General features: G+C 49.5%; 2 protein-coding genes across 6 annotated transcripts in view; one reads left to right on the top strand and one right to left on the bottom strand.

The window, feature by feature from the left end:
• The first annotated feature begins 15,070 nt into the window (after positions 1–15,070).
• On the top strand, positions 15,071–21,715 carry Pdrg1 (p53 and DNA damage regulated 1). Its single transcript, XM_006985474.4, has 5 exons — positions 15,071–15,243; positions 16,525–16,600; positions 17,666–17,740; positions 20,268–20,348; positions 20,886–21,715. The coding sequence occupies exons 1-5, from the start codon at positions 15,157–15,159 to the stop codon at positions 20,966–20,968; spliced, it is 402 nt and encodes a 133-aa protein (XP_006985536.1). The 5' UTR covers positions 15,071–15,156; the 3' UTR covers positions 20,969–21,715.
• Positions 21,716–23,387: 1,672 nt separating this feature from the next.
• Positions 23,388–27,310, bottom strand: part of Ttll9 (tubulin tyrosine ligase like 9) — a 58,164-nt gene continuing 54,241 nt past the window's right edge. For all 5 annotated transcript variants that reach the window (XR_006071571.2, XR_001579368.3, XM_016003936.3 and 2 more), the window contains one exon: positions 23,388–23,789. Coding sequence is in view for 3 of the 5 variants with exons in the window: in XM_016003936.3 (XP_015859422.2) it covers positions 23,713–23,789 (77 nt within the window). In the remaining 2 variants the exon portion in view is untranslated. The remainder of the gene's footprint in view (positions 23,790–27,310) is intronic.

Raw genomic sequence — 27,310 nt, 5'->3', positions numbered from 1 at the left:
TCTGTTTAGAGTTGTCTGAGATCTTCCTGAGGCTTAGGGAAAGTCACCCATTTTTCTTTACCCTGAGACCTTTTAGTGTCCAGAACTGGGTCTGGTACTTAGTAGGTATCCTATTAAAATATGAAGATAACCTTCTATACTCTCGGTAATAAAATTTTTAAAAAAAAGAAAGGAAAACTAAATAAATAATCATTCAGTGAAACCCAGACATTGTGACAAACACCTGTAATTCCAGCACTTGAGGTGAAGAGTAGGGGCTAAGGCAAGAGAATTGTGAGTCCAAACCTAGTCTGGGGTTCATAGTGAGTACCAGACCAGCCTGAGTTAGGTAGCAAGACCTTGTATCAAAAAGGGAAAGAACAACAACTATAAAAACCCTCCAGGAAGTCGGACAAGTTAATGAACAAGCAAGGGGTGGACTCGGGGACACACGTGACCTTTTTCTTCCCAGTGTATAAAGGCGAGCTATTCAGACAGAGGTAATGGCCTCTGAACTTCTTGGCATAGTCTTAGCGGCTCTACGATGTTTACATTGTTACTAGTTGTTACTTACTAACTAGCAACTTTGGGGGTAGAAACTGAGCCACCGGGAAATGCTGCCTCAAGGCCATGTTTTAGGAAGTAGCAACACTGGCATTCAGGAGCCCTGTGTAGAGTTTGAGTGACTAGACCAGTTGAAACCACACAAAGGAAGGGCTTGAAGGAAGACCTGAAGCATGGGTCAGGTAGAGGGTTAACTTACCCATCAAGGATACTATAGAGGGAGTTCTGTCTGACCTGGAGATTTATACTGCTGTGCTCTGAGGATGGCACTTGGGTTTAGATATCATGAGTGGAACCAAGGGACAAGGGGACTGTGTTTCAGAGGCAGCTGAGTGGGGCTGGAGACAGCTTAGGCAGATTCTATAGTGGGGCTGAGTCAGGTACAACCAAGAGTCTGGCTGGTGTGCAGGGAGGTGGACCACCCACAGCAGGTCAGAACCAGACAGGCCCTTCGAGATCTCATCCACTTCCCTAAGCCTCTCTTCACAGATGGAGACACGGGGGCCCAGAGAGACAACCTCAGTTAGCCAGTGGCCATGGCAAATCCGGAGCCTTGCCCTAGCTCCTGGAGCCATGATGGTCTCTGAGCTATGCAGGAAATCGCTCTTAGGAATCGCCTTTGTCACATTTCCTTACTTGGCCTCAGGATGCTGCTGAATGAGGGCTTCACCCTGCCTACCGCACCCTCTGCTTGGGTAGTTCCTGAGAGTTTCTAAATACTTGCATGTGTGCAAACTATGCATGAGATAATCAATACTACATTGTTTATAGAAGCAAGTATTGAGCATGACCCAAATGATGCCGATCGTGAATCTGGCTAAATAAGCCGTGGGACTTGTGACAATGGAGTGGCCTGGAGCAGTGAACGAGCTGTCCTGAGAAGGAGAAATCCTCTTGAAGGAGAAACAAGGACAGAAGAGAGGTGAATCTATGTGAGGGTGGGAAATAACAACTTTTGATTTTATATTCTTATGTATGCATGAAGAACCCCTGGGGCTGGTGAGATGGCTCAGGGGCTAAAGTGCCACCAACAAGCCTGAGGACCCGAGTTCAGTTCCCAGGATCCACAGGGAGGGAGAAGGGAAACGACTCCTCCAAGCTGTCCTCTGATCTCCACATGAGCCACGGCGCATGCCCCCTCCTCCCACGTGCGCACAAAATAAATAAATAAAACTGTAATAAAATTTTGTTTAAAACAACAAAACTTTGGAGTTACATAATAAAGATTGCTTTAAGAGGCCGCTGGGAATTGGAGATAAGGATGGAAGGGGGAAAGCATTATTTTTCTCTGTATATATGTTTTGCAGTCACATGAATGCATTTGCTTGTTAATAAAATAAAATTACATTGGGGACAGCTGCTATGTAAGTCTGGCCGGATGTTATATCATAGGAATAAGCTGTCAGTGTGGTCAGATTTTCTAATTATTCAAGAGAAGGCAGAAACTTCAATTTTACTGTAAAATTCCCTGAATTTTAGACATCAGCGCCAGGTTTCTCCAAACACTTCTCTGATTGGTAATTAAGCCAGTGGGGCAGATGTGGCCTGATCTTCAGAATCAGCCCCAGTGACTCCTGCCCCTGGCCGGGAGCCATCAGTACTCCGGGTTTTCCTTCTTCTGTGGGCAGCTGTAGGCTGAAAAGTGACTCCTTCTGCCTCTCTTGACACCCTTCAATCCCTGCCCCTCGGGGCTGTGACACTGAGGGCTTTTAACTCAAGATCTAGAAGGCAGAGAGAGGCTGTGAACTCTCAGATAATTCCCTCCCCTGGGACCCTGTCGGCGGCGTGGAGGCCCAATTGCCTCCTGCTGTCCACCCATCTGTCCCTTGGAAGTGGGGACAGGAGCGAGGCTGGCAGCAAGGGGATGGAAAGGGCTTCCCATCAACGCTCACACCACAGGGCTCTGGTCAGTCATGTGAGGATCAGATCCAAGAGAGGAAACCTGAGAGCCTGTCAGAACAGAAAAGTCAGCCACACACGCTCGGTGAGTGTTGCGGTAACTAGCCAGATTCCAAATCCTGAGGCCACCAAATCCCAAGCCCAGAACAACCTTTAAGGGCCATCTCGTTCAGCTCCCTTTGATAGACAGGGAGACAGACTGCTCCCAGCTCCACTCCCCACCTCAAGACCTTGTTACCCTTTTCCTGGCTGGCTAGATGACCCAGCCTCCTCCCTGGGCTCTCTGTAGACCCCGTCTCTTCCTGAGGTCAAATCTCTACCCTCGGCTAGAGAAAGCTCTTAACAGGGTAATGTGATCGGGCCTCATGTTCACTGAATGCCTTCCAACTCTTCCCTACCTCGCTTCGGCTCAGCCCTGCAAACATCTCTGTCCTACCCATCTCTCCTCTCCATCATCAGCTTCACCTCTTACCACCTTCCTCTCACCCACCCTGTTCCAGCTACACAGGGTACTTGCTCTTCCTTTTATGTCATTTAAATTATTTTTCTATTTGGTGTTGAAATTTGAACCCAGGGCCTTGTGCATGCTAGGTGGGTTACGTACCCCTGAGCCGCCCAGCAGTCTTCCTGGTTTGTAACAAGCCAATCTTCTCCCTTTTCTGGACTTTTGTTCCTGCTCTTCTCCTGGGTTACAAGCCTTTGCCTTTTCTCTAAGATGTGGCCTGTGCGGGGGCTTCCCTGTCCTCAGCCATAGCCTCCCCGGTGCTGGGATGATAGGTGAAGACCACCAGGCCTGGCTTCCAGGAGCATTTTGCTGCTCACCATATTCAGGACACTGGTCCCTTCTCCTGCCTTTTTTTTTTCCATCCTTTGTGTCCCTACCTGACTGTGATACACATGCAGTTGTTTCTGGGACAGAGTGGAAGGCCTGCATGCCTGCATTACTCCCCATTGAGGCCTCAAGACAGCAGGCTAGGCTGCAGCAGGAAAGGGCAGAGGCCTGCAACTATGGCGACAGCCAGTTCTCGGTTAACAATCCTAAACATCTTGTTCTTCTCTGTAGGATCTGAGAGTCACTCAAATAAACACAATGTCTTCATTCATTCATTGACTTCTCAATACATCCTCAGGATCAAACACTGAATGACACCGAGGGGGCACACTGGGATCGCTTTCTCCTGTCCTGTCCCACAGCCACCAACTCCCTCCCAGAGGTGACTGATGGAACAAGAGTGTTTCATTTGTTTTGTTTTTGACAGGGTCCCATTGGTCCAGGCTAGCCTCAGACTCACTATGTAGCCTAAGATGACCTTGAACTTCTCATCCTCCTGCTCCCACCTATTACCGGCTGGAGATTGAACCCAGGGTTTCGTGCACGGTAGGCAAACACTCTGTCAACGGAACTCCAGCCATCCCACCTTACCCCTTTTGAGACAGGGTCTCACTAAGCAACCCTGGCTGGCCTGGAACTTGCTCTGTAGACCAGACTGGCCTTGAACTCACTGAGATCCTCCTGCCTCTGTCTCCTAAGGGTTGGGATTAAAGGTTAGTGCATTGCCTCTTCAAATGTTCATCTACCTTCCTCCATATCCACCCACACCATTTCAAAACAACCAGACACTGACCTGTATCCAGTCCCATGTCTGGCCTTTCCCCTACATGACAGGATTTTCAGAATCTGCTCTGTTCCAGTGCATGGAGAGTGCATCATTCTCTGTCATAGTATCAAGCATTCCACAGCGAGGGACATCCTGTAACGTACTTCACCAATCCCTTAAATGCTGGGCTCTTGAGTGGCCTCCAGCCTGTGACAATATGCCAGAAACTTGATGGCTACACCATTTTAGATACCTATTAGAGTACGTTTCTAGTTATAGGCCTGTTGATTGAATGATATGAATGCTTCTGATTTTGATAGATGCTCTCCTTGGGGACTGCTCCAGTCTATCCTCTAGACAACAGCATTAAAGAGCTTGCTTGTAAAAGCCTCTTAAAGGGCGGTCTTCCTGTAGCACTGCAGCAGGAGCCTGAAAGAATGGACCCTGGTGGGTAGAGAGTTCTCCAGGAGACCCCATGCTGAGAAAGACTGGCCTGAAACCTGGTATCAGAGCTGAGAAATCCCACGCGGCTGGCTCCCAGCTAAACCTCCAGGTGGAGTTCCTGGCTTTTGTCTGATCAATTTGGCTTTGTCTGAAACACAGTCTCACTTTGTAATCCAAGCCGCCTCAAATTCTTGAGTGATCCTCCTGCCTCAGCCTCTCAAATGCCGGGGTTGGAGGTGTGAGCCACCCTGCTGCCTTTGCTTTGTCTTTCTTTAGTATTACCATTTTATTTTACTTTATTATTTTCTTCTACATGTGTGGGTGTTTTGCCTGCATGCATGTCAGTATACCGTGTGGGTGATGCCTGAGGAGGCCAGAAGAAGAGAATAGATACTCTAGATTTGGAGTTCCAGATGGTTGTGAGCCACCATATAGGTGCTGGGAATCGAACCCAGGTCCTCTGGAAGAGCAGCCAGTGCTCTTAACCACTGAGCCACCTCTCCAGCCCCACAGCTTATCTTTCGGTGACCTTGTAACACGACTACAGGAAAGCAGGCTAGAACTAGTTTTCTCTCTGTGGCTCTTGTCAAACAAACTAAATAAACTCTTCCTTTATCAGTTTAGTTTAGTTTTGTTTTTTTGAAATGGGGTCTCACTATGTAGCCCTAGCTGGCTTAGAACTCACTATGTAGGCCAGGCTAGCCTCGAATTCATGCGGAGTCTCCCACCTCTGCCTCCCAGGCACCAGGATTACAGCCAGGTGTGCGCCACTGTACCCACTTCCTTCGTCAGTTTTTGTTTCCCAGTTTTCCTTCGATATGGTGACTGGGAATGGACCGTGGACCTCGGGTTTTGGGTAGCGCCTTAGAATGCCTGCAGGTGGGTAATCACGGCACCGTGCTAGGTCTCGGCTTCTGCTTCAATTGCAAGGCTACCCTACTTCATATGGTTGTGGGGATCTAAGGGCCCGGTGAAGGTAAGTGCTCGGCGGGGTTCCCAACACACAGTAGGTGCTCTCTGATTCCTCATCTGCTTGGTGTACACACTACACTCCCATCAGGAGTCCCATCCATGTCTGTCTTGGCTAGTGATATAGCATAGGCCCCGCTTAACAGTAAGTATTCAATAATACACACAGCGGGTGTGTCCACTTGGTAAGTCCTCTCGGTCCGCCAGGCCCTTCATCATGGCCTAGCCCGTTACCCCATTCTCTCCAGCCACATTAGCCTTGTCCAAGTTCCTTCCTCCCATAGTGACTTGCTCTTTACTGTTTTCTCTTGCTGAAACACTCACATTACCCCGTCCCTATCCATAACTTCTTTTATGAGTGTGTTAGTTCAGAAACATAGGTGGACACTGTGTGAGTTTCCATAATATCAGAATTTATTGATCAACAATAAATTAACGAGCTTTGTTGATATCTTTGACTGCCATTTACCAGGTCATCCCAATTTTCCTTGCTATCTGGCAATCATAAATAATCGTGTGTGTGTGTGTGTGTGTGTGTGTGTGTGTGTGTGTGTGAGAGAGAGAGAGAGAGAGAGAGAGAGAGAGAGAGAGAGAGAGAGAGAGAGAGAGAGAGAGAGGGTTTCTCTGTGTAGCCCTGACTTTCCTGGACCTCGCTCTGTAGACCAAGCTGGCCTTAGACTTACAGAGATCCACCTGTCTCTGTTTCCCAAGTGCTGGGATTAAAGGCATGTGCCACCACCACCTGGTGCATAAATTCTTTTGTTCCAATCTTAATTACTAATATTAATTCTCAGATCACATATTATACTTCATGCAGGTGTTACAGGATGACTGTAATGGGGTTAAAGGGATGCACAGTTCACAGAGATCTCCCTGGAGACAAAGGCAGAGAGCAGATATTATTGTAGGTGACTAGACAAGACAGCAGAGCATCTGGGTGGGACACTGACAGAGGCATGCAGAACTCCAGCACACTTGAGAAGAAGCACAGGGCCAGTCTGGATAGTTGGAATTTCAGATATTGGGCAGTTGTGTAGATAGAAAGATGGGAGGTCAATTCCAGTGGAATCAAGCTACTGAGACCACTGAATTGAACTGAAACCTGGGGACAGCTGGGAGTTTCTGCATGGTACACACACACACACACACACACACACACACACACACACACCATACACCAGGTGACAGGTGGGTGGGATGGTGAGCAGTCACCCCCGACCCAGTGTTAGGTGTCCTTTTCTCCACAGGGTTCAGGGAGAATGCTACATCCTTCATTCTTCTGGTATATTCAGTAAGCCCTCAGGCTTGGTTTTTCTGATATGGTTTTGATACACCCACATGCCCATATGTTCTCGGTCTACTTTGTAAGTTTATAGGTGACATTTTTTTCTTTGGAGGAGTACGTTGTCACTTTCTGCCTGACAGCTGGTGCCTCTGGCTGGTGCTACACAGTGGTGGGGTCCATGCCCCATGGCTGGTTCTTTATAGCAGTGGGGTCTGTGCCCCATGGCTGGTTCTTTATAGCAGTGGGGTCTGTGCCCCATGGCTGGTTCTTTATAGCAGTGGGGTCTGTGCCCCATGGCTGGTTCTTTATAGTCGTGGGGTCTGTGCCTCCTGGTGGTGCTTCATAGCAGTGGGGTCTGTGTCTCATGGCTAGCGGTGGGGTACATGCCTCATGTCTAGTGCTACACGATGGTGAGGTATGTGCCTCATGTCTAGTGCTACACAGTGGTGGGGTCCATGCCTCATGGCTGGTGCTTCACAGTGGTGGGGTCCATGCCTCATGGCTGGTGCTACACAGTGGTGATGTTTATGTAAATAATGAAGATGCAGAGTCATCCTTCCCTTTATACTTGCAAGTGCAGCCAAATGCTACTTGTAAAATGGAGTCTCCCAGGGCAAGGCACAGCTTGAACCCATTCACATGGCTTAGAGCATCACACAGCTCCATCTCCACATTTTTCCTTTGCTTAGTTTATTTCTAGTTATCCTTAGATCTCAGCTTAAATGTCACTTTCTCAAGAAGCCTTCCTCCATCCCTAGATTTAATTTAGGACCCTCCACACAATCTCACGGGACTGTGAGATTTTTGTCTGAGCATTATCACAATTAGGAAATGGTACATGAATAAATGTCAAACACATGGTGCTCATGGCTGAAAGCCTATACAACCAAGGACTGGGCTTGTCCTTATACCACTGGGTCCCTGGGGGCCTAGCACAGTGTCAATACTCACAGCCATTGTCCCAAATGCCAACACTCATTTCACAGAGGGTCAATCCACACATTCCTACCCAAGAGTGAGGACATTTTGACCCCTCCATTCCATTATCACTCCCTAATTTACCTGTAAGAGTAAAGGGTGGAGGAGAAAAGGGAAGAGAAGAGGGAGAGAGAAATAACAGGATCCTGGGGCTGAGGATGTAGCTCAGCTTATTTTTAGAGCACTTCTCTAGCATGCAAAAGCCTTGGGCTCAATCCCCAGCACTCTGTAAAACTGGGCATGCCTGCAGTCCCAGTACTCTGGTGGTGAAGGCAAGATCAGAAGTTCAAGGTTATCCTCAGGCTATATATCAAGTTTGAGGCCAGCTTGGGCTACATGAGACCCTATCCCAAAACAAAACAACAAATTGGGTCCTTAACTTCCCCCAAGATTCTTAGGTTGTGGTCATGCTCAGTCATTCAACAGACTTTTCTGGAGCTTATTCTGAGGCCCTTGACCCCTGAGAGGAAGTCCCTGGAATCCATGTCTTATACAGCTTCTGTCCTGGTGAGAATACCACATACATGAGAGAAAAAAAGGTCTAGTCCAAAACAGGGAGTGTGGGTGAGGCCAGAAGTGAGACCCAAACCTGCTGAGAGTTGATCTGGGGAGTCAGGATCGTGTGTCCTCAAGGGAACAGTGAACACCACTGAATAAGGAAAGCAGAGGGCATGCCAGAAAGGGCAGTGGGGGCACCTTTGAAGACCTGGACCCGAGAAGAGCAGAGGAAAGACAAGGACGAGGGAACCCACATTGAGGAATGTCTTAGTCACTGTTCCATTGTTGCGAAGAGTCACCATGACCGAGGCGACTCTTACAAAAGAAAGCTCACAGTTTCAGAGGTTTAGTCCATTAGCATCATGGCAGGGAGCATGGCGGCATGCAGGCTGGCATGGTGCAGGAAAGGAGCTGAGAGTTCTACATCCTGATCCACGACCATCAGAAAGAGAAACTGACTGGGCCTAGCACGAGCCTTTGAGACCTCAAGGCCACTCCTAGTGACACACTCCCTCCAACCAGGCCACACTTCCTAATCCTTCTAATCCTTTCAAAGAGTTCCATTCTCCAGTGACTAAACATTCAAATACATGAGCCTATGGGGGCCATTCTTATTCAAGGGACCGTTGTACCAGCTCTTCCTATCATCCACCACAGAAAGCAGTTTAGATGCCTGCCTGCAAGAGATCAATAAATGCAATACTTACAGCCATCACCAAGGGCAAGCCACAGAAGATGGACATATGTGGACTGGTGAGGTGGCTCAGAGGGTGGAGGTGTTTACTGCACAAGCCTGAAGAAGACCTGAGTTCCACCCCCAGAACCCACGTAAAGGTGGATCTGAGCTGGACTCCCTAATACAGACCTACGATCTCAACTCAGCAATGTTACCTAAGAAGCTAAGAGAGGAGGATCCTAAGTGCAAGGCCTATTCGGGTTGTTAAGTGAGTTCAAGGCTAGCCTGAGCTACTTAGTTAGACCTAATCTCAAAGTAAAAAGTAAAAAGCTATAGCTCAGTGGTAGAGTGCTTATTCAGCATGCAACTTTCAGTCCTGGGGGGAAGCAGGGCAGCTCTAATCACAGAATTTCACATGAAAACATTTAGGATTGACGTTATATAAAGATTTGCTCCTAGAGGCCTGCAATATCCTGGACTTGTACTCTTTTGGGGGTCATTTAAGATGTTTCAAGTCAAGCCACAGAGCCATCTGTTGCCTGGTGAAAATCTAGGCATGGGGAATTGGAGACATGCCCCCACCTGGTGTCCCCATCTGGCTGCATGACCTCAGGAGGATCCTGTCCCCTTTCCTGACCTTAATGTCCTCATCTGCCCAATGGGAATCATATTTCTGCTTTATCCAGGGATGTGGGAGGATGAAGCAAGGGCACAGGAGAATCCCATGAATGAGGGAGATTGTGCTCTGGGTCATGGGAGGAGAGGAATGGATGCCTCCCTCCCACCTTCCAAGCTCACAAAGGAAGTAGAGGGAGGAGCTGGGGACCACCCAGGCCAGCACACAGCCCACACTCAGGACAAGAGCAGGGGTGTGGGCACCTGGACCATGGACCAGAGCCATGGACCAGAGCTGGTGAGGCAGCCACCCAAGCTGTCTGGAGCAAGGGGACACGGATAAGTGCTTTGCTCTACTCTCCACCCCCAGTGCAGCTGCGGTTGCAGCTGCAGCTGGTCACCTCCTCGAGGGCTAGGCATCGCCCTCCCGCCCACAACAATACCCGCTCCACAGCACAGATGAATGAGTGCGGCACATTTGCCCCTCTCCGCCTGTCATCCCACCTGAGTCAGAGGGTCTCGTCCAGACAGAACCCATCACACCCATCCTTGCTCAGAACCTTCCACAGTCTCTCTTCCATCATTCCCTCCATCAGGAGAGCCTGGTGGGCAGTGCCTCTTCCTGTCCCCACCCCAGGGTCTCAGCACAGGGTTAGGAGCCCAGCCTCGTGAAGAAGCTGCCTTGGTTACAATTCTGGTTCATCATCTTATTCCTTCATCAGGAACATTGCTGAGCACTTACTCTGGGCCGTACACTGTTCAGGGACATATCAGTGTGCAAATGAGATGGATTTGTGGCCTCACAGTCTCCTTTGTGGCTCAGGGATATTGACAGGTGGCACCCTAAGTTAAATACACAGCATGCAGGACAAATGAGCAGAGGAAGCTCCCCAGGAGTTCTGGGAAGAGTGGTCCCCCCACTTCTTTGTAGCCCAGACTGACCTTGGACTCTTTGTGATCCACCTGCCTCAGCCTCTGGAGTATTGGGATTATGTGTACCATCTTAAAAAAATAAAAACCTTCTTAACTTCTCTGTCACAGTGGTGGTAGATGCGCCATCTAGGGTAGCTAGGGAGTGAGGTGAGAGTCGTGGAGGGTTTCAAAGCACTAAGGAGCCAGGGAGGCAGACATAGAAGTCAGTACAGTGCGGCTGTGATCTCAGCCAGAGGCACAGATGGCGGCTTCATCTGCCTGGTGCTTAGGGGACCCCATCTGTAAGTTAGACGTGGAAGCATTGACCCCCACCCTTCACCTCATCCAAAAAGACAGGCCTCCAAGTCCCAAGCTGATGGCTATGGCTAGGAATGAAAGTTTATCCTCTGAGAGGTTGCAGTAGCCCGAGGGCCATGCTTCCCAGGGAGAGTCGTGGGTGCCATCTCTGAACGCACAGAAATGGCAGGAAGGACTCCAGGGGATGGACAGAGCACTCTTGCTATTGACTTCAGTACCCAAACACCAAGACCCAAGAGCCGTACCCCTAAACTGATGTGGTTAGAGTTGTGGACAGACCCAAGTAAGACCAGATAGAATTTTTTTTTTTTTGTTTTTTTTGTTTTTTTTGTTTTTTCGAGACAGGGTTTCTCTGTGTAGCTTTGCGCCTTTCCTGGAACTCACTTGGTAGCCCAGGCTGGCCTCGAACTCACAAAGATCCGCCTGCCTCTGCCTCCCGAGTGCTGGGATTAAAGGCATGCGCCACCACCGCCCGGCAGATAGAATTTTTTAGATTAAGAAGGAACAAAATAAGGCTGGGTGGTGGTGGCCCACATCTTTGATGCCAGCATTCAGGAGGCAGGAGCCAGTAAATCTGAGTTTTAGGCTAGTCTGGTCTACAGAGAAAGCTCCAGGACAGCCGGGGCTACACAGAGAAACCCTGTTTCAACAACAACAAACAGAAGGGGGAAAAGAGGAGGAGGAGGAGGAGGAACAAAAGGTCCTCCGCCTAGAGCTTAAATTGCCTCTGCAATATATTAGCCATGTGGGCACCTAGCCTGGACTTAACCTGCTGGCCTCCCGGGCTGGCTGTGCCACATTCACTGACTGAGAATGACGGCACCGTGCACATTCTTGGTCCAGAGATACAGCAATGAACTTGACAGCCAAGGTCCTGTCGGGCAAACCTAGCTGTCATCTCAAAGGGAATAATACAGTTTATTCTGAGCCGCCAATATGAGAGCCCAGAGTCCCAAACACAGACTCAGTTTATCTCAGGTGACTGCTCCACCATGGACAGAAGTTACATGAGTTATTTTGTTGTTTGTTTGTTTGTTTGTTTCTGAGGCAGGGTCTCACAATGGCTGCCTGGTTGGCCTGGAAAACTCTATGTAAAGCAGGATGGCCTTGAACTCACAGAGATGCCTCTGCCTCCCAAGTGCTGAAATTAACGGCATGAGCCGCCAAGCCCAGCCCAGGTTACATGAGGTCTTATTAGTCTCAGAACAAAATAAAGGCAAAATTCAAGCCATTTATTAAATACGTTGGTGGGAACTGCAGTTAGATGAAGTACAACAGAATGAGGTTTTGGTAAGGAGAATAGAGACGGTGCAATGTAATTCATCTCTGAATCTACAACATTCCAACTCTCCACAACCACAAAGGTTGACTCCGTCAACCAGCCTCACACAGTCTTTCAGATGGGTGTGACTTCTGTCTGGTAACTTCCATCCACAGTCTCCATTTCAAGAAGCTCAGAAAGGGAGCTGTCTAGAGAGAGGAAAAAATGTGATGTGGTAAGTGCAGAGGTGGGGACACAGAGCAAGCTAAAGGGGCCCTCGGGAGGTGGAGACATGGCATGGCTGTACAGGAGCAAAGGGCCGGGAGGAAGTTAAACCAGGCTAACGGCAAGTGAGTGCACATGTCCCGAGAATCCTTCCATTGGCCACGACTCCCTCACTGCCCGCTGGTCCAGTGACCCTTCACTCTCTGGATGGATGCAGCAGCCCCACGTGAGGAGCATCATTGGCAACCCCACGGAGGAGTAAAGCCATTGGGGATACCATCCCTCATTCCTCCCTCCTCTTCCCAGGGCTTCCTTCCTGCAGGACTCACCTGGTAGTTGCCACTGAGCTTGCTTCAGTGAGCAGAGGCAAGTGCCAAGGAGTGCCAGGTCTGGGCATCAGGGAGTGCGGCTGCCGCCCAGTGAGAGCCTGTGGATCAGGCATTGACACTCTTCTCTCCAGCCATATATATCCAGAGCCTCCTTCGCCTCTCTGGCCTCATCGCCTACCTTTCTTCCTCACCCCTCTGTTCCACTTGCATTAAAGCCTCGCCGTCCACGGTTGCCAAATGTTCACCCCAGGGTCTCGGGACTTGCTGTGGCCTCTGCCTGAAGTACTGTCTCACCTCACCCGATAGCCACATGGCTCACTCCCTCACCTCGCCTACACTTCTGTTCCAAGGCCACCTCCACAGAGAAGCCCTCCCTGACTGCTTTATCCCAAACAGCTCCTGCACCACCCCCTCTCCACTTGGCATTGCTGGGCACCTGACAACATCTAACTGCACTTGAGACAGGATACATTTGCTCGTTTCCCTGTTCATTGTCCACTTCCTGCCCCAATCTGAAGGTGGGCACACCTGGCTTTGCTCATGGTAGACTCATCCATGGATCTCCCAGCCTGGGAAATTGCTACATTTTTATGAAATGAATAGAATAGTTAGGAAATATCAGAGATGTCCCAGAGTCCACAGCCTGTTCGTCTTGACTCTTGGAGATGATTGTGACCTCCTCTCCAATGTCCGGCGACCAGATGTGGCCTCTCAGGGATGGTCAGAGCCAAGAAACTGTTAACATGGGGCCTACCCTAATCCACTCCATGCAGGCCCACCTGGCAGGGGTCAGAGGTGTCGGCCTGTCCAGCCATCTTTGGCCCCGAGGTGGAGAGACCCAGGGCTAGGGTCCAGGCCCCAGGGATTCCTGGAAAGGCTCATTTCTCCTTTGGCAAATATCCCCACTTCCTTCACAGGGCTTGTGCCTGCATTTCTGAACCAGAAGGTGTTTACACAAAACATCCTGGGTTTGGCGACAAATTCACCCTCCATGAGGAATCCTTAATGAAGCTTCTCCTTCCCCACACCAGGCAGCTGCACAGTAAACTGGCTCAGTCTCTGGGAACTGAAGGCAGCCCAAAGCCAGACAAAGAGGAGGTGCTTCTGGGCCTCAGGTGCCACAATTTGAGAATGTCCAAAGACAGTTGTGTGGTTGAGACCAGAGCGGTTCCCCCACCCTGCAATCTCTGTCTGACCTGCCCTTCTCCCAGCCTCAGCCTGCAACTATAAAACTAAAAGGTAATAATCCTGTCTATACAAAAGTGGCCATGAAATTTAAGGGAGGCAGAGCATGAAAGGCCTAAGTTGCCAGGAGTCAATAAGGGAGACTAAAAAAGTGACCATCAGAGCTAGGCCTTAGGGCTGGGGAGGGGCCTCAGTGAGTAAGAGTGTTCACTCTGAAAGAATGGGGATCTGGGTTCGAATCCCAAGCACCTACATAAAAATCCAGACAGGGTTGGGTGGGACTGTTACCTCAGCATTGGGTAGATATAGAGAGCTCACTAGCCCCAAAGAGAGCTTCTGGTTCAATGAGAGGCCCTATTTCAAGACAGTAAGGTGGAGAATGACAGGGAGACACCTGATACCCTACACTGGCCTCTGCATTTGTCTGCATATGCACAGGTACCCCCACAATTACGTGCATGCACCACACACACACACACACACACACACACATACACACACACACACAACGCCTACACCCACACAAAGTAAAATGAGATGGGATGCAGCTCAGTGGTAGAGCTGAGCGTGTGAGAGGCACTGGGTTGATTCTTGTTACACACACAGAAAAGCAAAATTGCTTCAGTGAGGCAAAAACTCCCAGGCCTCACCTCTGAACCCCGAGCTTTGCAGCCCTACAATAAGAGGTTGGGGGACCCTCGGGTTCCGCTGAGCAGCCATCCCCCCACCTCCTCTGGGAAGTCTTGAATACTAATTTACTCTTCAGCTCTTACTGACAATTCAGTGCTCACCCTGGACGGTTTCCAGCTCCTTCTGTGTGGGGCTTGGCTTGCTATTGTGGACATTGGATTCCACAAACGCAGCGGCCAGATGAAATTTTAAATGATTGCTGTTTCCTTTCCATCTTTCGGAGAGAGAGAGAGAGTGAGGGGGATTTCTATCACCCATTATTTATAAACTGGAAGCTGAAAGTGTCACCAGTTCATTAAACAGGACTTAGGATTTCTGTGTCTCCAAAGCCCTTAGCTCTAGAATAATTAATATGCAATTATTTTGTCATCAGTGTTCGTTGTTTCCCACTGGGATGACGTTCCTAGAATCGGGATGCTTTATTCGTTGCTGCGTTCTTGACACTCAACCTGGCATCCGGTGGATGCTCAAGAACCCTTTGAAGGGAGGGAGAGCCAAGAGGCAGAGCCCTGGGCTGCTCGCTCAGAGACTGAAGGGGGCGCTCCTGCCCCGCTCCCAAAGCTAGACCCGCCCCTCCGGCATTCCGCTGGTGCGCATGCGCCGCCCCTGTAAAGCCCGTGTTCTTTTCACTGCGCAGGCGTGCCGGAAGTCCACAGCGCGGCGCGTGCGCGGAGGAAGCCGAAGCGGCGTTGAGGCAGTGTGAAAAGCGGTATCAAGCGCTGCGCGTCGCCATGCTGTCCCCCGAAGCGGAGCGGGTGCTGCGGTACCTGGTCGAAGTGGAGGAGCTGGCCGAGGCTGTGCTGTCCGACAAGCGGCAGGTGAGAGACGCGGCGGCGGCGGCGGCTAGCTCCGTGCGCAAGCGCGCGGGGTCCCGGAGCGAGCCGGACAGTCGCTTTCCTTCCGCCCTGCCCCTGCCGCTCCCCCAGATCCTTACCCTCTGCATGCGGCTTCCCCGACACCGGTTTCCAAACGCAACCCAGACCCCCCTCGTGAGTCAGGTTGCTGAGACCCGAGCGGCATTTGGTTGGGCAGTAGGATGACGAGGAGGGGGCGGGGGAGGTTGGAGGGCCTCGTAGACCCGAGAGAGGAGCTTGGCTCCGGATCTGTGAGTGAGTCTCTAAGTTCCTGCTGCGGATGTTTTCAGTGGATTTTGATTGATTGGTTGATCTAAATTTCAGAGGGTCTCATGTATCTTGGGGCTGGCCTAGAACTCACTACGTAGTCTGGGATATCCTTGAACAGTTCGTGGTCCGCCTTCGTCAGCCTCCTGAGTTCTGGGATTATAGGTATTAGGTTTTAAAAGAGTTTTCTCTGGCTGCTTCCTTGCGTGCAAAGAGTCATTTAGATCATTGGTTCTCAACCTTCCTAATGCTGCGATCCTTTAATACAGTTCCTCATGTTGTGGTGACCCGCAACCATAAAATTATTTTCATTGCTCCTTCAAAGCTGTAATTTTGCTGCTGTTATGAATTGTAAATATCTGTGTTTTCCGGTGGTCTTAGGTGACCCTGTGAAAGGATCAAGACCCACAGGTTGAGAGCCACTTATTTAGTTAATCCAGATGATCTGGATTTGGACCAGATGGTAGTGATGGGGTGAGAAATATACTGTGAAAAATCGTCTCCAAAAGCTGTCATAATTACTCCTTGTGGTCTATAGTGAGGAGGTGTGATGGTTCACAAGCAGCAGGATTCCTGTGTACTCCAGCCCCAGAGTCACCTCCTGAGTAGCTGTCATGGTGGTGTCCTACTATACTGTTCCAGTCCAGGGTGATTGAATGTGTAGTGAGACTGTCAGAATTACCTACAATAGCCTGTCAATAATCCCTGTCTAGAGGAGACACTCACCTCCCTGATGGCCCTGGTACATGCTCGAGTTTGAATGGATGATACAAATGATTCTTAATTGGTAAACGTTTTCCTACCGCCTGCTCGGGAGGAAGGGGGCTCCTGTACAAGCGGAGGAGCTGGCAGCTGAGCGGGTGAAGTCACAGTCACACTTGAGTCCGTCCACGTTAGGCAGGACATTGGAGTTAGCCAGGAATGATGCTTTCAGGTTGGGGCAGCAGACAGCTGAGTTCTCTCTGCCTCTGTTTTCAGATTGTGGACCTGGACACCAAGAGGAATCAGAACCGAGAGGGCCTGAGGGCCCTACAGAAGGACCTGAGCAACTCTGGTAAGTTGTGACATCCTCACTGAAGCCCTGGAAACTGGTTCAGTTCTCTTCTGAAGGCCTTTATTGTCCCTGGTAGAGACAAGGCAGGAGGCTGGGACTGTGACTCAGCCCCACAGGAAACTAAAACAGCTTGCGGAGAAGAGCGGGCCAACGCTGCAGGTCAGACATATGCTGTGACTCAGGGTTTTAGCTGCTCACTTCAGTGGCAGGCCATTAGCTCATCACTCACTGATGGCAGATACTGAGTGCTCACAGCACATCAGAGCACTAGCAGCTCATTGATGGCAGATACTGAGTGCTCACAGCACATAAGAGCACTAGCAGTCTGCCCTTATGTTCCACACGAGGAAAAGCAGCGTAAACGTAACTGAAAAGTGTGAGGAAGCTAACGCTCGAGTTGACCGTGAGTGGGTGTTGAGACTGCCTAGGAGGGAGGAGGTGGGGCTCTTTAGATGAGGCCAGGTGGCTGTGGCAGTGTGCGCAAGCAGGGGACAACATGAAGCACTTCTGGAAAGATGGGCAGCATTCAGGCCGTAATGAAGGGCACCGACGTGCATTCCACCGGCTGCTTATCTCACCAGAGTAGAACCCAGAGTTGTCTTGCAGGACTCCATGGCCCAGCCCCACATGGGCTCCACCGTGGTAGTGCCCACTCTCCCACGGGTTGACTCACTGGTCTCCTGGTTGTCCTGGCATCAAAGGACTGCCGAGTCCGGCTGTTGCCTCCTCCGCCTGCCTCTGTCTGTCTGCCCAGGTATCTAAGGGAGATGTCCTCCCTCTCCTCAGTTCTCTGCCTGGATGTCACATCTCCAAAGAGAGCTCATACTTCTCCTCTCATGCTTCCCATCACCCTTAAACAGCTTTATTTTTGTATAGTAGTTCTGAGCAGTATGGAGAAACAGCTTGCTATTCCCCGCCTTTGGCTCTGACATGAGTTCCCCAAGGGCAGGAACCGTCTTGTTGGGCTATGTTCTTAGCATCCAAACAATGCCTGGCAGATAGTCAGTGCTTCAAAGAGAAGATATAAAACATGTTGAAGAAATAAATGTCTGTTTGCTATTTCAGAAGATGTGATGGTTTGCTTTGGGAACATGTTCATCAAAATGCCTCACCCTAAGACGAAGGAAATGATCCAGAAAGGTAAGGTGTCCTGGGATGGTCCCCATCAGTCATAATCCGGCACTAAGAGTCACGCTTTGGCAGTTGGAGAGGCAGCTGTGCTGGAGAGTTGATGTGGCTTTGGTTCCTGCTCTGCCACAGTGGGTCAGTTCCTCACTGTAAGTGGGGCCTCTACACAGCACAGTTGTGGAGTTGAGATAAACAGTATGTCTAGCATTGCTCTTGTTTACTAGTGAGAAGTCAGTTGGGTTACAAAAACTTGACAAATTGAGCTTGAAATACCATTCTGTTTTCCTCACTAAAAAGTTGTCCAAAGGAAGGAAAGAAAACCAACAACAATTTTTTCTCCCTAGAGTGCTGTTGAGATGGCTCAGCAGGTAAATGTGTCTGATGATGACCTGAGTTCAATCCTCAAGACCCACGTAGCAGAAAGAGGAACCAACTCAAGTTGACCTCTGTGATCCAGCCACACACAATTGTCACATAAAATAAAGTCAACAACAAAAGCAGTTTCCCAGATGCTCAATAGTGGCCTCATAGTGTAGTCCCTTGGTCATTGAGTGTCACTGTAGTATTGCAGGATTTATATCTGTATAGCAGGCTGGGGAAAGGTGAAGGGCTTTTTTCATATACGTTGTTTTCTGTTTGGAAATAAGGTCACTGTGCCAAAACCTTACTGGTCAAGGCCATCATATCTGTAAAGGGGTCTGGATAAGTGAGCTTTTGCATGAGCCTGTGTATGTATGTGTTGCACTGGGTATGTGCATGCAAAGGTCAGAACAGGATATCTTCCTTTATCATTTTCCACCTTATTGCCTTGAAGTGGGGTCTCCCAACCTCTTTGGCTAGGCTGGTTGGCCAGCAAGTTCTCTGGATCTGCTTGTCTCTCCTCTAGTGCTGGGGTTACAGGCATGTTTAGCCATGCCAGGCTCTTTTGGGGAAGGGAGGGATGAAACAGGGTTTTTTTTTGTGTAACAGTTCTGGCTGTCCTAGACCTCGCTTTGTAGACCAGGTTAGCCTTGAACTCACAGAGGTCCACCTGTCTCTGCCTCCCAAGTGCTGGGATTAAAGGTGTGCGCCACCACCACCCAGCTCATGCCTGGTTTTTTAACATGGGTGCTGCAGACTCAAACTCAGTCCTCGCACTTGTAGAGCAAGTACTTACTGACTGAGCCATCTCCCCAGCTCCTGAGTGAGCTTTTATTTTTCATGTCCCCTGCAGTTGAGAATGTGTCAAAAGTGGATGTGTGACGGGGGCCTAGCCCAGTGGTAGAGCATTTTCCTAGCCTGTGTAGGGCTCTGGGTTTCATCCCCTACACTGCTAGAAAATGTAGTGTAGGAGGAGCAAGCCTCTATGGTCTGCCCAGCCTGGCATACTGCTCTGGCCTCCAAAACCATGAACTGCTAGAATCTCTTTGGAGAAGCTCTGTAAAGACAAGGCTGCTGCTGGGTCATTGCCTGGGAGAAAGACAGGGTCCACTTGTTTTCTCTTTCATGTCCTTGAAAAACATGTGGATCCAAAGGACCAGCAAGGTTGCCTCAGGTCCTGAAGACAGGATGTCTTTATACTTTCTGGAACTAGACCAATCCTGGAAATTTCAGCTATTCTATTAAAACAGTGTGGTTAAAATGAAGGGTTGGGCTGGAGAGATGGCTCACGTTAAGAGTGCTGGCTGCTCTTCCAGAGGACCCAGGTTCATTCCAGTCATTTACATAGTAGCTCACAACTGGTGTGACTTCAATTCCAGGGGATCCAACACTTTCTAGGCATGCCATGGTGCAGACATACATGCAGGCAAACACCCACACACATAATAATAGTAATACATTTTTAAAGTTATTTTTAAAAAAATTAAGGGTTACTGTGCATGGGTAATGAGCCAAAGACGATGCAGCTGAAAACTCAGGGGTCCTGATGACCCTCAAATGTTATCTGATCTCTGGGGGTTCTAGGAAGTCATCAGACTTCCACCAAATCAATATAGGCTGAACAAGTTCACAGGACACTTTCCTATTTATAGTGAGAGATAAAACCATTACCAAGGCTGTGGAGCATGGCTAGTCAGGGCTTTTCCTCTTCCGGAAGTGAGACTAGGCAGTGAACTCATTGAGTAGAATGTCCCTCCCAGCAGTTGATTGATCCAGCTTTGATAGGTTCCTGTGTACCATTTGTCAGGTGCACATTATGGTGATGGTAGGCTGGTCCTTCCTGTCCACCATGGCTGACCATATCCAGGTTATGCTGGAGCAGTAGGCTCTCCCATTGGCTACTTAGGTCATATTTTCACAGGACCTTGATGGTACTTGGATTTGTAAAGTTTCTTGGCTCTCCACCAATCAATACCCAGCATGCTTTGAGTAAGTATGCGTGGCAGGCCATGTTCTGGGCCAGCTCAGGGCCTTGAGCAGGTAGTGTCCCTTCTCAGCTGATCTTTGAGGTCACCTTTCCTTCCTGTGTGCTACTGGCCTTGACTCTCAAAGGTGTTAGGTGGAGACTGGGGTCCCTCTCTGTAATATAACCTTGTCCTGCCTGCTACAATTTTTTCAGATCAGGAGCACCTGGATAAAGAAATAGAAAGACTCCGGAATCAACTTAAAGTGAAAGTTAACCGCCTCTTTGAAGCCCAAGGTATTGCCTGGCAGGGCTGGAAGCTGGGAGGGGAGGGGAAGAAACCATTGAAAGAATGTTAGAGAGCAGGTGTGGAAAGCAGTGGGAAATGAGCAGTGGTTGTCTGTAGCTGCTCAGAGGTAGGATGCAGAGGTTTGTGGAGCTTATTCTTGTCTCAGCTCCTTTTCCAGGCACCAAGAGCTGCTGGGGTGATCTTGCATGGTGTGGGTACCAGGGTAGCGAGGACAGGAGAAACTCAGAAGGCTTCAGTCAGAGGGCAGAGCTTAAATTTGGGTAAACTTCTGCACATCAGATCACAGGTCTGATCAGAACCTGCAGGTCTGTGTGCAGCAGTCATGGCTTGGCCGGCTCTTGGCCAGGAGCGGTGTTGACTTGTGTCAGCCTGTGCACTGCAGAATCAGGCCCAGCCCTGCACCTCTCAGGCCGAGTTGGCAGTGTTAGTGCAGTGTTAGCTACTTTCCTGGGCCTGACTCCAGAGTCAGCAGTCGGTTGGGCAGCAGGGGGCCCAATTTGATCATGACTATCTTCTCCTTGCAGGAAAACCGGAGCTGAAGGGTTTTAACCTGAACCCCCTCAACCAGGATGAGCTTAAAGCCCTCAAGGTCATTTTGAAAGGATGAGACCCAAACAGCAGGATGGGGGACCTCTACTAGGCCCCTCCAGCCTTGAGACCTGCAAGGACAGGATTGCCTCTTTAAGGGACAGGCATCAAGAATGTGGCTTCTGCACAAAACCTTTTTCTGTAGTGCTTGGCTGCTTTGTGACAAGAGAGAACCCTTAGCCTGTTCTGTGTGCTTGGCCTGGCTGCCAGGGCTCGGTGGACACAAGACCTATTGACAGCCCCTGACAGCCATCTGTAGGTGTGTGGGGGTGTGAGATGGCTGCAGCCGGCACTTCTCAACAGTAGCCTGCTGTGTGGATGGGCCTGGCCGGGGTGGAGGGAGAGGCTGGACTGGGAGCTTCATTCCAGCTTTCTGCATGGTGAGGCATTTTCATGCAATATGTGTGACAGTTGGAATAAGGAGGAGACAGACATTCACTTCATTGTGAAGCAGACAGACCCTGAGTGCCCCACACCAGCTGCAGGGTAGGCATGTTTCCCCGGTGCCCCCTCCTGTCCGTTTTCCTGCTGGCTTTCCGTAGCGGTGCTGTCAATCACCCTCTGTGGTTGCTCTGGAGATGGGAGGCCTTACAGACTGCTGGCCCAGGGCAGGCAGACAGTGTCCTTCCTAATGTGACTCACCATGGAGCATCCTCACGACCTGACAGCAGGGCTTGGCTAGCTGGCCTAACTGCATAGTGGGAATGTGCTGTGAGAGCGGAACTGGCCTCTGTTCCCTGAGGCTCAATAAACATGAACAAACACAGCTCTGAGTTGTCGCCTCCCTCGGTTCCTCACAGGGCCCAGCCCTTTAGTGCTGCTTAGGAAGCGAGGTGACTCCTGCCTTAAAATGCATGACATCGAGAGTAGACAGAGGCCACTGTCTGCTCCTCTCGCTGCATTTTGGTCCATAGTTACATCAGATCCCAAGTTTCTTCCAAGATGAAAGACGGGTGGAGAGGTGGCTCTGGGGTTAGGAGCACTTGCCTTTCTTGCAGAAGACCAAGTTTAGTTTTTAGCTCCATGTGGTGGCTCATAACCATCCATAACTCCAGTTCTAGGGGATTTGATACCTTCTAACTTCCATAGGTACGTGTGCACATATGTACATAAAAGCAAAACACTCAGATACCAATCTTTAAAATTAACTGGTCAGATGTGGTGGTATATGCCTTTAACCCCAGCACTCAGGAGGCAGATGGTTCTCTGAGTTCCAAGACAGCCAGAGCTATGCAGAGAGACCCTGTCTCAAAAAACAATCAAAGGAACTAAGAATTAGAACTAAGCCAAATACTTTAAATATAGCTGATGCCTTCAGGGAATATTTAAAAATGTGTTGATCAAGAAAAACACCTAATGTACGGCAGATTTGGCCCATGCCTGCAGTTTTGGTTTTTGGGTTTTATAGGCATGCCTGTGATAGACCCAGACCAAGGTGCATGTCTTCACTGGGTTCTAGTTAGAAGACCACAGCTTCAGAGAGGGAGGTGCTGGCTTAGCCCAGGCTGAGGGAGGTTCTTGAACCGTGAAGTGGGCCAAGCAAAGCAGGGGCTGAACAGTGTGTGATCTACTGACTGTAGATGCTGTGTGGTCCACTCAGGACAAACTGCAGGGCCGAAGGGAGGATATTACTGTCTCCCCACCGTTTCATGAGATTCCAACCGAATGAATAAAATACAAACTCGGCAGGATTCACTTTGATGGCAGGCACCTGGTAAATCTGCCTGGCACACAGCTTCTCCCCTGGAATATTGCTTCTGCATCCTGGAATTGAGAACCTAGAGTCCATGCCCGGGGTTGTGTGTGTGGGAAACTCCTGAGCTCTGGAAACAGAAGGTCCAGGGTGGCTCAGCTCCCAGCCCATGGCCAGTTGGTGCACGTCTTGCTTTGCTGATATTTCTTTCCCATACTTTTCTTCAGGCTTACTTTAGGCATTCAGGACTGTATTTGTAGGCAAAAGCACTGCCCAGAGGTAGGCAGAGCTGCCTGGCCCCACTAGAAACCCATTCTCCATGGAGGAGTCGCCTCCAGCTCAGGCTTACAGCCACCCCCTAGACCAGGAGGAGGCCTCTGAGCAAAATGTGATAATGCCCCTGACTCCCCATGTGATCTTGCCTGTCGATTGTAGCCTCACTTTCTGATTTTAAAACTCAGTCTCAATGAGAGGTGGGTTTTCCCAAATCTCATTTTCATCTGAGACACAGGAGACTCCAGTTCTGTGGTTTTCACATGGCCCGGTCCATGGGTCCACGTGAATCAAGGCATTGCAGAGGACAGGGTACATTTAGGGCTTGGCACTCTCCCAGGCTTCCAGTAGACAATCCAAAATCATTTACTTTGCAAGCATAGCTTAAAGACAAGTTTCCTAGCCCAGTGGACCCTTCACTGTGACCAAAGAGACAGGAAAATGCCAGTGGCATCCCGAATCAGGCCAGTGCTGAGTGACTCAAAGCCTGTGCTTTATTAGATGTGCTCTCTGGATGGTAGAACTCGCTGCTTGGCCTCTTTGGGCCGAGTTACCAATCTGTCAAGGATGAGCCCACCCAGTCCCAAGGATTGGCTGTCCCTGGTTCAAAGATGCCAGGGGTGGGGGTGGCTGGAGTGAGGAGTCTAGGGTGTCTGGTCCGAGTAACAAGCAGAGGCTGCCTATCTGCCTATCCAGTAAAATGGCTGCCAGGCTGGAGGGAGATGAAGACCGGTGCGCTGTGCTGGAATCCTGGGAGGCCGGGGCGGCACCTGCCAGGGCCTCACTCCTGGCTGGGGTCAGCCTGGAGTTTTCTTCTGTGATTGAAGGGATCGGAACAACTGCCTCAGCTGCTCCTTCCGATCGTTGATGCAGCCTAGAAAGAACACGAGGTGTTGGTTGGGGTGGTCTGTATACTTCCTAGCTGGTACAGGGAGGGGGCACCTCTGAGTATCAGCTTTCTCAGGATGGCACCACCCACCTTTTGAGTGAGTTCAGTGGTCAGCAAAGGCTTAAGCACATTCATCTGTTGCTTCAGACATTGGCCCCAGATGGTTTGTTGAGCCCTCCCAGGAATGGTGTGTAGCCAGGAAACTCAGAGGTTGTCATTTACCCCAAGAACTGAGAGTTGATCCCAGGTTACGTGGTGCCAGAGTCACATTCAACTGCTCTCCAGACTACCCTGCCCTTGTCTGCTCAGTGAAAACACATCAGCAGTGCCTGGTGCTACCTTGCATCCCTTACCCAGCACATCCTGGAAGTGTGTCCCAGGCGGTCCATGCCAAAAGGCTGCCTCTCCCCGCACAGTTCCCAGGCAGCCTGTCCCTGCTTGGTCTCAGAGCTGGTTCTGAAGGCAACAGCAGCCTTTAATCTTTGCCAGGCACATTTATGATACTCATAAATGCTGCTTGAATGACCTGACACACCATGGGCACAAGAATTGACCTGGAGATGCCGCTTCCTCCTTAGTAACTCCAACTCCATCCTTGTCTCCAAGGCTGTCCCAGCTGTGAAGGCTTCAGCACCCCACCCTGTGCGCCCTTGACATTTTCCAAAGTGATTCCAGGGAACCTGCTTTAACGTGGCTCACTCATCCTGCCATATCTTCAGGGTCAGTGCAAACCCTTTCTTGGAGCTCGAGACTCATCCCTGATTTTTTTTTCCTAGCCCTTTCACCTAATGTCCCTGAACACATTCCTAACTTGTCCTCAACCCTCAGCATTCTCCCCTGCCTGCCCCCCAAACAGCTCCTCCCATTTACCACCAACACTCAGCTAGAAATTTGAAAGTTGGGGTTGGGGATTTAGCTCAGTGGTAGAGCACTTGCCTAGCAAGCGCAAGGCCTTGGGTTCGGCCCTCAGCTGGGGGCAGGGTGGGGGGGCGTAATTCTAGAGACTTCTACAGATAGGTTCTGTTTCTGCTCTGCCTGTTTGAGTGACTGCAAATGAACCATATCTTCATTTCCATGAGTATCTGCATTTTTTCCAAGTCCAGTGTCTGCCGCTGGAACAACCATTGGCAACGAAGACAACCTGAGCATTGAGCGTGGCAAGGAGGGGAGCAGAGGGTCACCCAGGCATCTCTGAACTGTTGTGTCAGTGCCCTGTGCCATACCTAACACACTGGTGGCCTGAGACACCTCTCCCACCCACCCGCTCCCCCCTCTCCAGGGTCTTGTGAAGTTAGGCAAACACTCTACCATTTTGCTATAACCCCTCTTTGACACGGGATTTACTTAGTTAGACTGGCCTTGACCCCACTCTGTAGTGTGGGCAGGCCATGAACTTGTGACCCTCCTGCCTCAGGCTCCCTAGTGGCTGGGTTTACAGGATGTGGCGCTAGACCTGGCTAGGTCAGCCCCTTTCTGCTTAACTGTTAGTTGGATTTTATTGTGTGCAGCCAAGCCCAGTCCTAAATCATACTAAACTCTTTAAAAGATACAAAACTTCTCATCATAAAAGAAACAGGAACTCAGCACTCAGGAGCCAAAGGCAGGTGGATCTCTGAGCTCAAAGCCAACCTGAGCTTAGTAAGTTCCAGGCCATCCAGAGCTACATAGTGAGACCCTGTCACAAAAAATAAAATTTTAAAAAGGAACTTTAAAACAAGCAAATGAGAAGCTGAGAAAATGTTTACTCTACATTTGATGGAGCAGGGTGAGATGGGCCGGATCTTCAGCCATTAATGTCATGTCGTTACAAATGTAGAAAATTATAGGCAGTCCAGAGAAAAACAGGTACAAGCCTGGTATAGCAGCACAGACCTTTAATCCCAGCACTCTGGAGGCAGAGACAGGAGGATTTCTGTGAGTTTGAGCCCGGCCTGGGCAACATAATGAATTCCAGGCCAGCCAGGGCTGCATAGTGAAACTTTGTCTCCAAAAAATTAAAGAAATAAAGAGAAAAAAAAACAAAACAAAACAGGTCAAGGGGCCAGGCATGGTGGCATATGCCTACAACCCCAGCACTTTGTAGGCTGAGGCAGGAGGATTAGAGAGGACTTCGAGCCCAGCCTTAGCTCCATGGTGAATTCCAGGCCAGCCTGGCCTATGTGTAGCTCGGTTGGTGGAATGTTTGCCTGACACATGTGAGGTCCTGGCTTCAAGTCCTGGTAGCATGAAAACCTGGCATGTTGGCACACACCTGTGGTCCCGGCACTCAGGAGCAGAGACAGGAAGATCATAAGTTCAAGATCCCCTTGGCTGCATGGTGAGTTGAACGACAACCTGGGCTACATGAGAACCCATCTTAACCACACTCCTAAACCCGCACAGAAAAAAAATAAATAAATTTCCTGTAAGAACTTAGTTCATGTTCCTTCATAAAAGTAGTCTATTATTAAAAAAGGAAAATCATAAAAAGCCAGGACATCTTACAAAAGAAGGACAAATTAAAAACTGGAGCCCCCTCAGAAATCTATGGAATTCACATACAATAATAGTGAATTCCTAAGGGGAGAGGGCTCGGACTCCTTTCCAGTTGGTCCAGTAGGTCTATCCCTTTGACCCAGTGACTCTGCTCCCCGGGATCTCAAAGGAAATAGTTTCAATGGGTTTCACAGGAGAGAATGTTCACCATGATGTTATTTCGAAAAGTAAAGAGATGAAATTGTGCCAAATGCCAAGTGATAAGAAATTGGCTTGTAAACGCTGGCACACACTCAGGCCGAAATGCTCTACAGCCACGTCATAACTGCTTTGTAGCTTACCTGGGACTAGAAGAATCTAGAGGTCAGGATTTGGGGGTTAGGGTTCAGGCTGGCCCATCACCATAACAGCTTTCTACAGTCTGTGCAACTGTTGGAGACCCTTTCCTCAGCTGTGGGGTGATCACAGAAGCTACCACATGGAATGTGGTAATGCACATAAACATTTAGCGCAGCCCTGGCTAACACATGCTTCCCATGGGAGGGCCTTTGTATTCCTGAATGGAGGGATGCCACGTGGAAAGCGGGACTCTGAATGCCAGTCTGGTGCCAGATTTATAAAAATATGAATATATGCATTTTTTAAAACTGGAAGGAAACACCAGATTGTTAATGATGGTTATGTCTGGATGTGTTTTAAAATTCCCTTCTTTAGTTTTCAAATATTCTACAATGAGTGTGAATTTCTATAATTGGGAAATTTTTCACATTTTATATACGAACTTTATCGCAGAGTCCTGCAGTTGTTAACTTTTCTAATGATAATTTGTTCTCCACCTGAGTCCTGAAATCCCCCTCCTGATGGCTCAGTAGTCTCTCACCATACTGGGCAGGTTCCTATCAGGAGTGTCCAGTCTTTTGATATTGTGACCAGACATTGTCATCTACAAAGTTCACACTTGAAAACTGTGCAAAAAGTTATACACACACACTCAAAGAAAAATTTCATAAGTATTTTGAGTATATGATTTT

The sequence above is a fragment of the Peromyscus maniculatus genome, chromosome 4 (genome assembly GCF_049852395.1).
Source record: "Peromyscus maniculatus bairdii isolate BWxNUB_F1_BW_parent chromosome 4, HU_Pman_BW_mat_3.1, whole genome shotgun sequence".
Classification (NCBI taxonomy): Eukaryota; Metazoa; Chordata; class Mammalia; order Rodentia; family Cricetidae; genus Peromyscus; species Peromyscus maniculatus.
Note: the sequence above shows the minus strand (reverse complement) of the source record. Positions and strands in the feature narration are given on the sequence as shown.